Here is a 14557-nt window from a genome sequence, read left to right as displayed (position 1 = left end):
ACTTTGTTGGTCAAAATCCAAATAAATACTTAAAAATCTGCTTAACTTTTGGTTTCGAAGCAAGTTATCCATCAAATTGTACGCTATAAAATGACCAATTGATTTTACTGCACAGCGTAGGGAGTATTTTTCCCAGGATATCACTGTAAATTTAAAAAAATCCCACCAATGTTTGTTTTTTTACAGTAAAATTCTGTCGACTGAACTGACCGGTTGTTTTTGTTTTTTTAATCCACAGTTGCTGATTTTATGGTATTACATTTTATTATGGTAAAAAACTGGCAGCTGAATTGCCAAAATAAAATTAAACAGCGGTACTGTATTTCTATTTATAGTAATATGTTGTAAAAATGTAATAATACTATACAAATGTATATATATGTGTATATATATATATATATATATATTTATATATACAAATGTATATATATGTGTATATATATGTATATATATATATTTATATATATATATATATATATATATATATATATATAGTATAGCTGCAAATCTTTGGGTGTCCCAAGATTCGACTCAATATCGATTCTTGGGGTCACGATTCGATTCAAAATCGAATTTTTTTCAATTCAACACGATTCTCAATTCAAAAACGATTTTTTTCCGGCTTTAAAAAGATTTTCTATTCCTTCAATACATAGGATTTCAGCAGGATCTACCCCGGTCTGCTGACATGCAAGCAGTGTAGTAGATTTTTGTAAAACGCTTTTATAATTGTAAAGGACAATGTTTTATCAACTGATTGCAAAAATTTGTTTTAACTATTAAATGAACCAAAAATATGACTTATTTTATCTTTGTGAAAACATTGGACACAGTGTGTTGTCAAGCTTATGAGATGCGATGCATAAGTGTGAGCCACTGTGACACTATTGTTCTTTTTTTTTTATTTTTATAACTGTCTAATGATAATGTCAATGAGGGATTTTTAATCACTGCTATGCTGAAATTATAACTAATATTGATACTGTTGTTGATAATATTCATTTTTGTTTCATTACTTTTGGTTTGTTCTGTGTCGTGTTTGTGTCTCCTCTCAATTGCTCCGTTTATTGCAGTTCTGAGTGTTGCTGGGTCAGGTTTGGTTTTGGAAGTGGATTGCATTGTTATGGTGTTGCTGTGTATTGTTTTGTTGGATTGATTAAAAAAATAAAAATAAAAACGATTTTTAAAAATGAGAGTCGATTCTGAATCACACAACGTGAGAATCATGGTCGATTTTTTCCCACACCACTTACATATACATACATACATACATATATATATATATATATATATATATATATATACTAGGGCTGTGAATCTTTGGGTGTCCCACGATTCGATTCAATATCGTTTTTTGGGGTCACGATTCGATAATATATCGATTTTTTCGATTTGATTAAAAAACGATATTTTTCCGATTCAAAATGATTCATTCAATACATAGGATTTCAGCAGGATCTACCCCAGTCTGCTGACATGCAAGCAGAATAGTAGATTTAAAAAAAAAGCTTTTATAATTGTGAAGGACAATGTTTTATCAACTGATTGCAATAATGTAAATTTATTTTAACTATTAAACAAACCAAAATATGACTTATTTTATTTTTGTGAAAATTTTGGACAAAGTGTGTTGTCAAGCTTATGAGATGCGATGGAAGTGTAAGCCACTGTGACACTATTGTTATTTTTTTTATTTTTATAAATGTCTAATGATAATGTCAATGAGGGATTTTTAATCACTGCTATGCTGAAATTATAACTAATATTGATACTGTTGTTGATAATATTCATTTTTGTTTCACTACTTTTGGTTTGTTCTGTGTCGTTTGTGTCTCCACTCAATTGCTGTGTTTATTGCCAGTGTTGCCGGGTCAGGTTTGGTTTTGGAATTGGATTGCATTGTTATGGTGTTGCTGTTTTGTTGGATTGATTAAAAAAAATTTAAAAAAATTAAAACGATTTTTTAAAATGAGAATCGATTCTGAAACACACAATGTGAAAATCACGATTCATATTCGAATTGATTTTTTCCCACACCACTTATCTTTGGGTGTCCCACGATTCAATTCAATATCGATTCTTGGGGTCACGATTCGATAATATCGATTTTTTCGATTCGATTTGATTCTCGATTAAAAAAAATATAATTTTTCCGATTCAAAATGATTCATTCAATACATAGGATTTCAGCAGGATCTACCCCAGTCTGCTGACATGCAAGCAGAGTAGTAGATTCAAAAACAAAAAAAGCTTTTATAATTGTGAAGGACAATGTTTTATCAACTGATTGCAATAATGTAAAATTATTTTAACTATTAAACAAACCAAAAATATGACTTATTTTATTTTTGTAAAAATATTGGACAGTGTGTTGTCAAGCTTATGAAATGCGAATGCAAGCGTAAGCCACTGTGACACTATTGTCCTTTTTTTTTTATAAATGTCTAATGATAATGTCAATGAGGGATTTTTAATCACTGCTATGCTGAAATTATAACTAATATTCATACTGTTGTTGATAATATTCATTTTTGTTTCATTACTTTTGGTTTGTTCTGTGTCGTGTTTGTGTCTCCTCTCAATTGCTCTTTTTATTGCAGTTCTGAGTGTTGCTGGGTCAGGTTCGGTTTTGGAATTGGATTGCATTGTTATGGTATTTCTGTGTATTGTTTTTTTGGATTGATTAAAAAAAAAAAATCCAAATTTTTAAAAATGAGAATCGATTCTGAATCGCACAACGTGAGAATCGCGATTCATATTCGAAATATATATATATATATATATATATATATATATATATATACACATATATATATATATATATGCACATACACATACATACATATATATACATACATACATACATACATACATATATATGTATGTATGTAGGCAGTAGTGACTATATATATATATATATATATATAGTCACTACTGCCTAGTTTCTCTTGTTATATTCATATTTTACTGTTTTATTTTTATTCTCATTGTTGCTTTCTATGTTTATTCTTATTGTAATATTTTGTTTCCATTTATACCCCCATTATTTACTTTTTAAATTCGATCTAAATTCTGTACACTGCTGCTGGAATTTTAATATTCCTGAGGGAACTCTCCTGAGGGTACAATAAAGTACGATCTATCCATCTATATTTTACAGTAAAAGTCTGGCAACTAAGCTGCCAGTTTTTTCTGTAAAAAACTGTTTTACTCTTTACGTTAAGAAAATGTAAAATATTTAAATTCATTGGCAAATTCATTAAATATTTACTGTTACAAGCGGCCCTCTATTGGCGGCCATGACTGTGGTGTGGCCCTCAATGAAAATTAGTTTGACATCCCTGGTCTAGTGGGACAGGCAAGAGAAATGCAGTCCTTTATAAAGTATTTCATATCTCTCTCCGGCCCGGCAGCAAATGTTGCACCGGGGACGGGCACCGTTCCTCGGACTGGTGGTTGGGGACCACTGCTCTAAAGTACCAACTAACATGCCTTGCCTTGCCTTGCCTTAAAAATTTTACATTTCATCTCATATTTACAAATACCATCAACTAACACTTTCAAGGGCTTTAACACGCTCAAAAACGTATCTTGCAAGAAATGTGTGCACTTTTTCCATGTCAGGACGCGGGAAATCATGGATTTGGTGGTATGTTCATCCCACGCACAAATTGTCGGCCATTTAGATTTTCAAGTCCAATTTTTGGTCCATTTGAAAATTATCAGGTTTTTTTGTGTAATGTTCTAATTTATGACATGTCCGCAATTGGCCCCCGGGCCGCACTTTGGACACCCCTGTGATAAATATAAGGGACAATGTGGATCAGTATCATTGAAATTTTTACACAAATCTTACTGTATTGGTAAGAATTATTCAGAAATATTGGCAATAATTGTGTTTAATTTTACCGTAAAAGTTGGTCCCACGTTCCATGTTTGACAGTAACTGTTTAGAATTATCCCTAACCTAAAGTACGTTATTACATTTTAATAATAGTTTCAAGTACACAAAATAATATGTATATGAAGGTAGAATAAAGATTAGGATATTATAAAAATGTAAATTGTACTACCATACCTGGTGTGTGTTCACTTGACTACCATGACAACAATGAACCGTAAAAGTGACTCCAAACAAAGTGACTCAATAAAATAAAAATAGTTCATCCAATCATTGTTCAAAGTACCGTTCAAAAACTCAGTTTGTTTGTAAAAGTCGCATCTCTAGAACAGTGATTCTCAAAATGTGGTACACCACAGAAATCTGTAAATATGTACTGTACTCTACATCAGAGGTTTTTACACCGTGTTGCCAAAGTACCACTATACAGTCGCGTAGGCTTAAGTATTCATTAAATACCACCATGATGACTACATTAAAATACAGTAGTGTAAAGTATTCATTAGGTACCACCATAATGACAACAATAAAATATAGTAGTGTAGTAGACCTAAGTATTCATCAAGTACCACCATAATGACAACATTAAAATACAGTAGTGTAGTAGACCTAAGTATTCATTAAGTACCACCATAATTATAACATTAAAATACAGTAGTGTAGTAGACCTAAGTATTCATCAAGTACCACCATAATGACAACATTAAAATACAGTAGTGTAGTAGACCCAAGTATTCATCAAGTACCACCATAATGACAACATTAAAATACAGTAGTGTAGTAGACCTAAGTATTCATTAAATGCCACCATGATGACTACATTAAAATACAGTAGTGGAGTCGATCTAAGTATTCATCAAGTACCACCATAATGATAACATTAAAATACAGTAGTGTAGAAGACCTAAGTATTCATTAAGTACCACCATAATGATAACATTAAAATACAGTAGTGTAGTAGACCTAAGTATTCATCAAGTACCACCATAATGACATTAAAATACAGTAGTGTAGTAGACCTAAGTATTCATTAAGTACCACCATATTGACAGCATTAAAATACAGTAGTGTAGTAGACCTAAGTATTCATCAAGTACTACCATAAATACATTAAAATACAGTGGTGTAGTAGACCCAAGTATTCATTAAGTACCACCATAATGACATTAAAATACAGTAGTGTAGTAGATCTAAGTATTCATTAAGTACCACCATAATGACAACATTAAAATACAGTAATGTAGTAGACCTAAGTATTCATTAAGTACCACCATAATGACAACATTAAAATACAGTAGTGTAGTAGACCTAAGTATTCATCAAGTACCACCATAATGACAACATTAAAATACAGTAGTGTAGTAGACCTAAGTATTTATCAAGTACCACCATAATGACAACATTAAAATACAGTATTGTAGTAGACTTAAGTATTCAAGTACCTCCATAAAAACATTAAAATACAGTAGTGTAGTCGACCTAAGTATTCATTAAGTACCACCATGATGTCAACATTAAATACAGCAGTGTCGTAGACCTAAGTATTCATCAAGTACCACCATAATGACAACATTAAAATACAGTAGTGTAATAGACCTATGTATTCATTAAGTACCACCATAATGACAACATTAATACAGTAGTGTAGTAGACCTAAGTATTCATTAAGTACCACCATAATGAAAACATTAAAATACAGTGGTGTAGTAGACCTAAGTATTCATCAAGTACCACCATGACATTGAAATACAGTAGTGCAGTACACCAAAGTATTCATCAAGTACCACCATAATGACAACATTAAAATACAGTAGTGTAGTAGACCTAAGTATTCATCAAGTACCACCATAATGACAACATTAAAATACAGTAGTGTAGTAGACCTAAGTATTCATCAAGTACCACCATAATGACAACATTAAAATACAGTAGTGTAGTAGACCTAAGTATTCATCAAGTACCACCATAATGACAACATTAAAATACAGTATTGTAGTAGACCTAAGTATTCATTAAGTACCACCATAATGACATTAAAATACAGTAGTGTAGTAGACTTAAGTATTCATCAAGTACCACCATAATGACTACATCAAAATACAGTAGTGTAGTTGACCTAAGTATTCATTAAGTACCACCATAATGATAACATTAAAATGCAATAGTACCACCATAATGACAACATTAAAATACAGTAGTGTAGTAGACTTAAGTATTCAAGTACCGCCATAAAAACATTAAAATACAGTAGTGTAGTCGACCTAAGTATTCATTAAGTACCACCATGATGTCAACATTAAATACAGCAGTGTAGTAGACCTCAGTATTCATCAAGTACCACCATAATGACAACATTCAAATACAGTAGTGTAGTAGACCTATGTATTCATTAAGTACCACCATAATGACAACATTAATACAGTAGTGTAGTAGACCTAAGTATTCATTAAGTACCACCATAATGAAAACATTAAAATACAGTGTTGTAGTAGACCTAAGTATTCATCAAGTACCACCATAATGACATTAAAATACAGTAGTGTAGTAGACCTAAGTATTCATCAAGTACCACCATAATGACATTAAATACAGTAGTGTAGTACACCAAAGTATTCATCAAGTACCACCATAATGACATGAAATACAGTAGTGTAGTAGACCTAAGTATTCATTAAGTACCACCACATTGACAGCATTAAAATACAGTAGTGTAGTAGACCTAAGTATTCATCAAGTACTACCATAATGACATTAAAATACAGTGGTGTAGTAGACCCAAGTATTCATTAAGTACCACCATGACATTAAAATACAGTAGTGTAGTAGATCTAAGTATTCATTAAGTACCACCATAATGACAACATTAAAATACAGTAATGTAGTAGACCTAAGTATTCATTAAGTACCACCATAATGACAACATTAAAATACAGTAGTGTAGGAGACCTAAGTATTCATCAAGTACCACCATAATGACAACATTAAAATACAGTAGTGTAGTAGACCTAAGTATTTATCAAGTACCACCATAATGACAACATTAAAATACAGTATTGTAGTAGACTTAAGTATTCAAGTACCTCCATAAAAACATTAAAATACAGTAGTGTAGTCGACCTAAGTATTCATTAAGTACCACCATGATGTCAACATTAAATACAGCAGTGTAGTAGACCTAAGTATTCATCAAGTACCACCATAATGACAACATTAAAATACAGTAGTGTAATAGACCTATGTATTCATTAAGTACCACCATAATGACAACATTAATACAGTAGTGTAGTAGACCTAAGTATTCATTAAGTACCACCATAATGAAAACATTAAAATACAGTGGTGTAGTAGACCTAAGTATTCATCAAGTACCACCATGACATTGAAATACAGTAGTGCAGTACACCAAAGTATTCATCAAGTACCACCATAATGACAACATTAAAATACAGTAGTGTAGTAGACCTAAGTATTCATCAAGTACCACCATAATGACAACATTAAAATACAGTAGTGTAGTAGACCTAAGTATTCATTAAATGCCACCATGATGACTACATTAAAATACAGTAGTGGAGTCGATCTAAGTATTCATCAAGTACCACCATAATGATAACATTAAAATACAGTAGTGTAGTAGACCTAAGTATTCATTAAGTACCACCATAATGATAACATTAAAATACAGTAGTGTAGTAGACCTAAGTATTCATCAAGTACCACCATAATTACATTAAAATACAGTAGTGTAGTAGACCTACGTATTCATTAAGTACCACCATAATGACAACATTAAAATACAGTAGTGTAGTAGACCTAAGTATTCATCAAGTACTACCATAATGACATTAAAATACAGTAGTGTAGTAGACCCAAGTATTCATTAAGTACCACCATAATGACATTAAAATACAGTAGTGTGGTAGACCTAAGTATTCATTAAGTATCACCATAATGACAACATTAAAATACAGTAGTGTAGTAGACCTAAGTATTCATTAAGTACCACCATAATGACAACATTAAAATACAGTAGTGTAGTAGACCTAAGTATTCATCAAGTACCACCATAATGACAACATTAAAATACAGTAGTGTAGTAGACCTAAGTATTCATCAAGTACCACCATAATGACAACATTAAAATACAGTATTGTAGTAGACCTAAGTATTCATTAAGTACCACCATAATGACATTAAAATACAGTAGTGTAGTAGACTTAAGTATTCATCAAGTACCACCATAATGACTACATCAAAATACAGTAGTGTAGTTGACCTAAGTATTCATTAAGTACCACCATAATGATAACATTAAAATGCAATAGTACCACCATAATGACAACATTAAAATACAGTAGTGTAGTAGACTTAAGTATTCAAGTACCGCCATAAAAACATTAAAATACAGTAGTGTAGTCGACCTAAGTATTCATTAAGTACCACCATGATGTCAACATTAAATACAGCAGTGTAGTAGACCTCAGTATTCATCAAGTACCACCATAATGACAACATTCGAATACAGTAGTGTAGTAGACCTATGTATTCATTAAGTACCACCATAATGACAACATTAATACAGTAGTGTAGTAGACCTAAGTATTCATTAAGTACCACCATAATGACATTAAATACAGTAGTGTAGTACACCAAAGTATTCATCAAGTACCACCATAATGACATTAAATACAGTAGTGTAGTAGACCTAAGTATTCATTAAGTACCACCATGACAACATTAAAATAGAGTAGTGCAGTAGACCTAAGTATTCATCAAGTACCGCCATAATAACAAATAAAATACAGTAGTGTAGTCAACCTAAGTGTTCATTAAGTACCACGATAAAATACAGTAGCGTAGTAAATAAATAAATAAATGGGTTGTACTTGTATAGCGCTTTTCTACCTTCAAGGTACTCAAAGCGCTTTGACACTACTTCCACATTTACCCATTCACACACACATTCACACACTGATGGAGGGAGCTGCCATGCAAGGCGCCAACCAGCAACCATCAGGAGCAAGGGTGAAGTGTCTTGCTCAGGACACAACGGACGTGACAAGGTTGGTTCTAGGTGGGATTTGAACCAGTGACCGTCGGGTTGCGCACGGCCACTCTTCCACTGCGCCACCTAAGTATTCATTAAATACCACCATAATGACATGTATCGACAGTCATTGTTATTTATGTTTGTACATTGTTATGTAACAGTGGCCAAAAATATCAAATATAATCGTTAAATAAAACCTCGGCTTTATTTTTAATGAATACTCAGGCCGACTTTGCTTCTGTATGTTAATGTTGGTGATCATGGTGTTTTTCTGAGGTGAGACTTGGTGAAAAAAGTTTGAGAACCACTGATCTCGGAGCAATTAATCAAAGAGTATTTATACAACTAAAGTCAAATCGATACGTGTTTTGATATGTTCTAATAGAATGTTATGAGCGACAGTATCGAAAGCAGCGCTAAGATCAAGTAGCAGCAACATAGATGACACATCCATAATTAGTAATAGGGCGTTTTTGCGATGATTTGCCCTAAAACCGGACATTCACAGAGATTGTTAGATGCAAAGTTAATTTTGCTGCTGTGTGACAATTTTTTTGAGGATTTTCGAGATAAAAGGGAGGTGCAAGACCGGCAGGAGATCAGAATAAACCGCTGTTTCGAATGCTAGGGGAACAGTACCAGAGCACTAATACTACAAACAGCTCCTTGGTAAGTTTCCCAGGAAGTGGGTTAAGTAGGGCTTGAAGTGAATGAGAGTCGACATGAAGGGTTGTGAAAAAAAAAACTATTTATGACTTTGTTTGCACATCCTGACACATTCCCACGATTGGGGGAAGAAAGTACAGACGCAAACTTCTGGTTGGTCTCCCAACACCCACTGAGTAAAAAATCCTCTGAGGAGTCCAGTTCATTCCAGACCAGCTCAGGCGATGAGGAGCCACGCAGGCACTCAAGTGTAGATCAGAGGAGTCTCTCGTAGAACAGGAGGTAGGCTTGGCTGCTCTGCACTTTGCTCTCGCTGGTGGGCTGCACACTGGTGTCGCTGACGTGGAACCACGATCCTCCTACAAGATATAGTCGGTTACGGAACACCAGCGACACGCCGAGTCATCCTTCTGTCCACGCACCTCCCGCTACCAGTCTGCCGGGGCCGTGTGGGCGAACCTTCACGTAGGCCGTGTAGTGACCCGACCTCATGGTGCCGCTGTGCTCCACGATGCCGTACAGGCTGTACAACATTTGGCTCTCACCTTCCGGCACGTTCTGCGGATGAACACTTTTGTTTATAAACATGCTATTAACAAGGGCCCACACGCTGGCAAATCACACGGGGCCCATGTCGGTAGATGTGTCACCTTCAAAACCAGGAGAATATTTGGATTTTTTTGAAGGACGAGAAAGTGCAATTTCACTAGACATTTTTTTTGTGAATGCCGGACAGCCAGAGCCGAAATTAAATGCTTGCATTAAGCAAGCTTGCCAGATTGCCTCAACAAAAAATATGTGCAAATGAGCTAAAAAAAAAAAAAAAAAAAAAAAAAAAGCTAGGATGCTAATAGTACTAAGCTAACAATGTGAAATACCCCAAAAAATATATATATATGTATCGATTGTAGCTGAGATAGGCGCCAGCGCCCCCCGCGACCCCGAAAGGGAATAAGCGGTAGAAAATGGATGGATGGATATATATTAGGGGGTGTAACGGTACATGTATTTGTATTGAACCGTTTCCATACAAGGGTTTAGGTTCGGTTCGGAGGTCTCCCGTCCAAAGGCAAAACCTAGTAACTCACTTCTAGCTGATTTTGAGAAAAACAAAGGAAAACCAATCTATCTTGATGCTGTCTTACAAAGATCTACAAAGTCATCAAACGTATAGATGTTTTCTTGAGCTTTCATTTTCTTGCCGATTGAGCCATGGATTGAATCTGCTCTCGTGACCGTGTGCCCTTTCTCCAGATATTTTATCAACATCTCGGGTGGGCCCAATTCTGCGTTTGCACATTGGGCAAGAGCCGTGTACAGCGTCCAGTTTTTATTTTGACCTCCACAGTTATCTGCCCAAAAGAGTATGCAAGGGGAAGAATCAAGAACAATACATTTAATGAAGGTGCTTGCAATGTCCTGGGCCGATCTTCCAAATATCCCCTCGGGCCAAAATATCACATAATCAGGTTGACCGTCGGCCCCCATTCGTGCAAATGTCTCATTAAAGACAATAAGGCCAAAGAAGCTCCGATTGGTCCCTTCAGATACTAGGTTTTTCTGTTGTATCTACGCGGTTATGTGGTAGTTGCTAGGTCCTGCCATGCGCGTAACAGCTTACTTACGGAACAAATTACAATATCGCATACACTAATGTAAAGCATATCACCTAGGAACTCCAAAATTATTATCAGCTCAGTTTTGACAAAAATTTAGTTATTGGGTTTTGCCTTTGGACGGGAGAGGTGTACCGAACAACACGGACATACTAAGTGTAAACCAGTGTTTTTCAACCACTGAGATACGGTCTGGTGTGCCATGGGAGATTATCTAATTTTACTTATTTGGGTTAAAAATATATTTTAGCAAACCAGTAATTATAGTCTGCAAATGATGTGTTGTTGTTGAGTGTCGGTGCTGTCTAGAGCTCTGCAGAGTAACCGTGTAATACTCTTCCATATCAGTAGGTGGCAGCAGGTAATTAATTGCTTTGTAGATGTTGATACAACGGGAGGCAGTATGGTATTTAATGCATAAACAAGAAATAAACAAAAGGTAAGTGCCCCTAAAAAAAGGCATTGAAGCTAAGGGAAGGCTATGCAGAACAAAAATAAAACTGAACTGGCTACGAAGTAAACAAAAACAGAACGCTGGACGACAGCAAAGACTTACTGTGGAGCAAAGATGGCTTCCACAATATACATCCGAACATGACATGACAATGTCCCCACAATGAAGGATAAAAACAAAGTAGATGTGGGAAATATCGCTCAAAGGAAGACATGAAACTGCTACAGGAAAACTCGGGAGAAAAATCCACCAAAATACGAGCGCAAGACAAGAAGTAAAAGACTACACACAAGAAAACAGCAAAAAAGTCCAAATAAGTCTGGGTGTGATGTGACAGGTGGTGACAGTACACCTACTTTGAGACAAGAGCTATATAGATACATGCTTGGTTATGCCTTAAAGCAGGGGTCGGGAACCTTTCTGGCTGAGAAAGCCATGAAAGCCAAATATTTCAAAATGTATTTCTGTGAGAGCCATATAATCTTTTTTTTAACACTGAATACAACTAAATGCGTGCATTTTTAAGACTAATATTTTTATAGTATAATAAGTCTCTTATTCTTTTTAAAAATGGTAAAAAAAAAAGAAAAAAGTAAATGGTTGTACTTGTATAGCGCTTTTCTACCATTTTTTAAGGAGCCCAAAGTGCTTTGACACTATTTCCACATTCACCCATTCACACACACATTCACACACTGATGGAGGGAGCTGCCATGCAAGGCGCTAACCAGGACCCATAAGGAGCAAGGGTGAAATGTCTTGCTCAAGGACACAACGGACGGGACGAAGATGGTAGAAGGTGGGGATTGAACCAATAACCCTCAGATTTTTGGCATGGCCACCGTCCCAACTTCGCCACGTTGTCCCCAAGATAATAACATTGTTATTCTAAAGCTAACCAATAATAAATATGGTACTTCTTACAATTAAAGCGACTTCTTGAACAGGTGCGATAGATAATGGATGGTTGGACAAAAATGCATAATTCGAACGTTATTTTTAACACTGTGATTACCGGCGGAATTATTAATTACTTATCGTGTTAAGCAATGTCAGCTAAGATTTATCTGAGAGCATCTGGCTCTAAAACCATAGGTTCCCTTACCCCTGCTTTAAAGTCATATCCAACAATTGTGACAACCACTTTTTACTGTCAACTGAGTTTCGTTTTTTTAATGAGTTCTATTAGTGGTGTGCCTCCGCATTTTTTCAACTCAAAAAATGTGCCCTGGTTCAAAAAAGGTTGAAAAACACTGGTGTAAACAATGCACACCGAGGCACCATGAATTGATTAATGTGGACAAGTTGAAAAACTTATTTGGGTGTTACCATTTAGTGGTCAATTGTACGGAATATGTACTGAACTGTGCAATCTACTAATAAAAGTTTCAATCATGTCCTCTTTGCGGAGCTGTCCAGGTGGAGTTTCTTAAATGCCTCGAATGTCCGGCATTTTAAGTAAGGGTTGCGTGTATTTTCAATGTATGTTCAGGGTTAAGAAGGGGTTAAAAAACAAAATAAAAGTGGTGTGCGCAGCAACATTCGTGAGGGAGGGACAGAGACAGAGAGCGAGAGAGTTATGATAAATGCGCATGCATCGCCAGGCTCTGCTTTTTATCCATTGATTTATCAGATTTTATTTTTTATTATCTATAGCAGGGGTGTCAAAAGTGTGCCCCGCAGGCCATTTGCGGCCCACAGCTAATGTTTTAAAGGCCCATTGCACATTCTAAGAATACTATTAAAATAAACAAAAACATAAACAAAAGTGAAATAAAAAGCTTGAAGGCTAAATGTAATTTAGAAAAAGTTGCAACGTTTACTAATAAAACAAAGCTGTTTTTTTCTTCTTTCAAACTGTCATTGCTTAAAACATAATATTGAATCAAAATCAATGTTATTATGAATTATTGACCTATCCAAGTTTCCGATTACCACACATCAAATATTCCACTAAGAAAAATATTTCTGGTGGAAGATTTAGCAAATTTGTTATATAAATACTCCAAAAATTTATATTTTGTTGTTTTCTTACTGTACCGAAAATGAACCATGACCTCCGAACCAAGGTACAGAGGTATATATATATATATATACATACATATATATATATATATTAATATATATATATATATATATATATATATATATATACATACACACATATTATACAATATACACACATATACATATATACACACACACACATATATACATACATAGCTATACATACATACATATATACAGTGGGGCAAAAAAGTATTTAGTCAGCCACCGATTCTGCAAGTTCTCCCACTTAAAATGATGACAGAGGTCTGTAATTTTCATCATAGGTACACTTCAACTGTGAGAGACAGAATGTGGAAAAAAAATCCAGGAATTCACATTGTAGGAATTTTAAAGAATTTATTTGTAAATTATTGTGGAAAATAAGTATTTCGTCAACCATTCAAAGCTCTCACTGATGGAAGGAGGTTTTGGCTCATAATCTCACGATACATGGCCCCATTCATTCTTTCCTTAACACGGATCAATCGTCCTGTCCCCTTAGCAGAAAAACAGCCCCAAAGCATGATGTTTCCACCCCCATGCTTCACAGTAGGTCTGGTGTTCTCGGGATGCAACTCAGTATTCTTCATCCTCCAAACACGACGAGTTGAGTTTATACCAAAATGGATACATGAATGATACAGCAGAGGATTGGGAGAATGTCATGTGGTCAGATGAAACCAAAATAGAACTTTTTAGTATACTGTAAACTCAACTTGTCGTGTTTGGAGGAAGAAGAATACTGAGTTGCATCCCAAGAACACCACACCTACTGTAAAGCATGGGGGTGGAAACATCATGCTTTGGAGCTGTTTTTCTGC

General features: G+C 34.8%; 1 protein-coding gene across 1 annotated transcript in view; it reads right to left on the bottom strand.

Moving 5' to 3' along the window:
- Window positions 1-9681: 9681 nt before the first annotated feature.
- Window positions 9682-14557, bottom strand: part of LOC133537098 (ubiquitin carboxyl-terminal hydrolase 16-like) — a 49877-nt gene continuing 45001 nt past the window's right edge. Inside the window, exons 16-17 of the mRNA XM_061877960.1 lie at window positions 10040-10175; window positions 9682-9976 (exon numbers count right to left, since the gene is read on the bottom strand). Of these exons, the coding sequence (XP_061733944.1) occupies window positions 9873-9976; window positions 10040-10175 (240 nt within the window). The 3' untranslated portion in view covers window positions 9682-9872. The remainder of the gene's footprint in view (window positions 9977-10039; window positions 10176-14557) is intronic.

The sequence above is a fragment of the Nerophis ophidion genome, linkage group LG18 (genome assembly GCF_033978795.1).
Source record: "Nerophis ophidion isolate RoL-2023_Sa linkage group LG18, RoL_Noph_v1.0, whole genome shotgun sequence".
Classification (NCBI taxonomy): domain Eukaryota; kingdom Metazoa; phylum Chordata; class Actinopteri; order Syngnathiformes; family Syngnathidae; genus Nerophis; species Nerophis ophidion.
The sequence above is the reverse complement of the archived record's forward strand: the minus strand, read 5'-3'. Positions and strand labels throughout refer to the sequence as shown.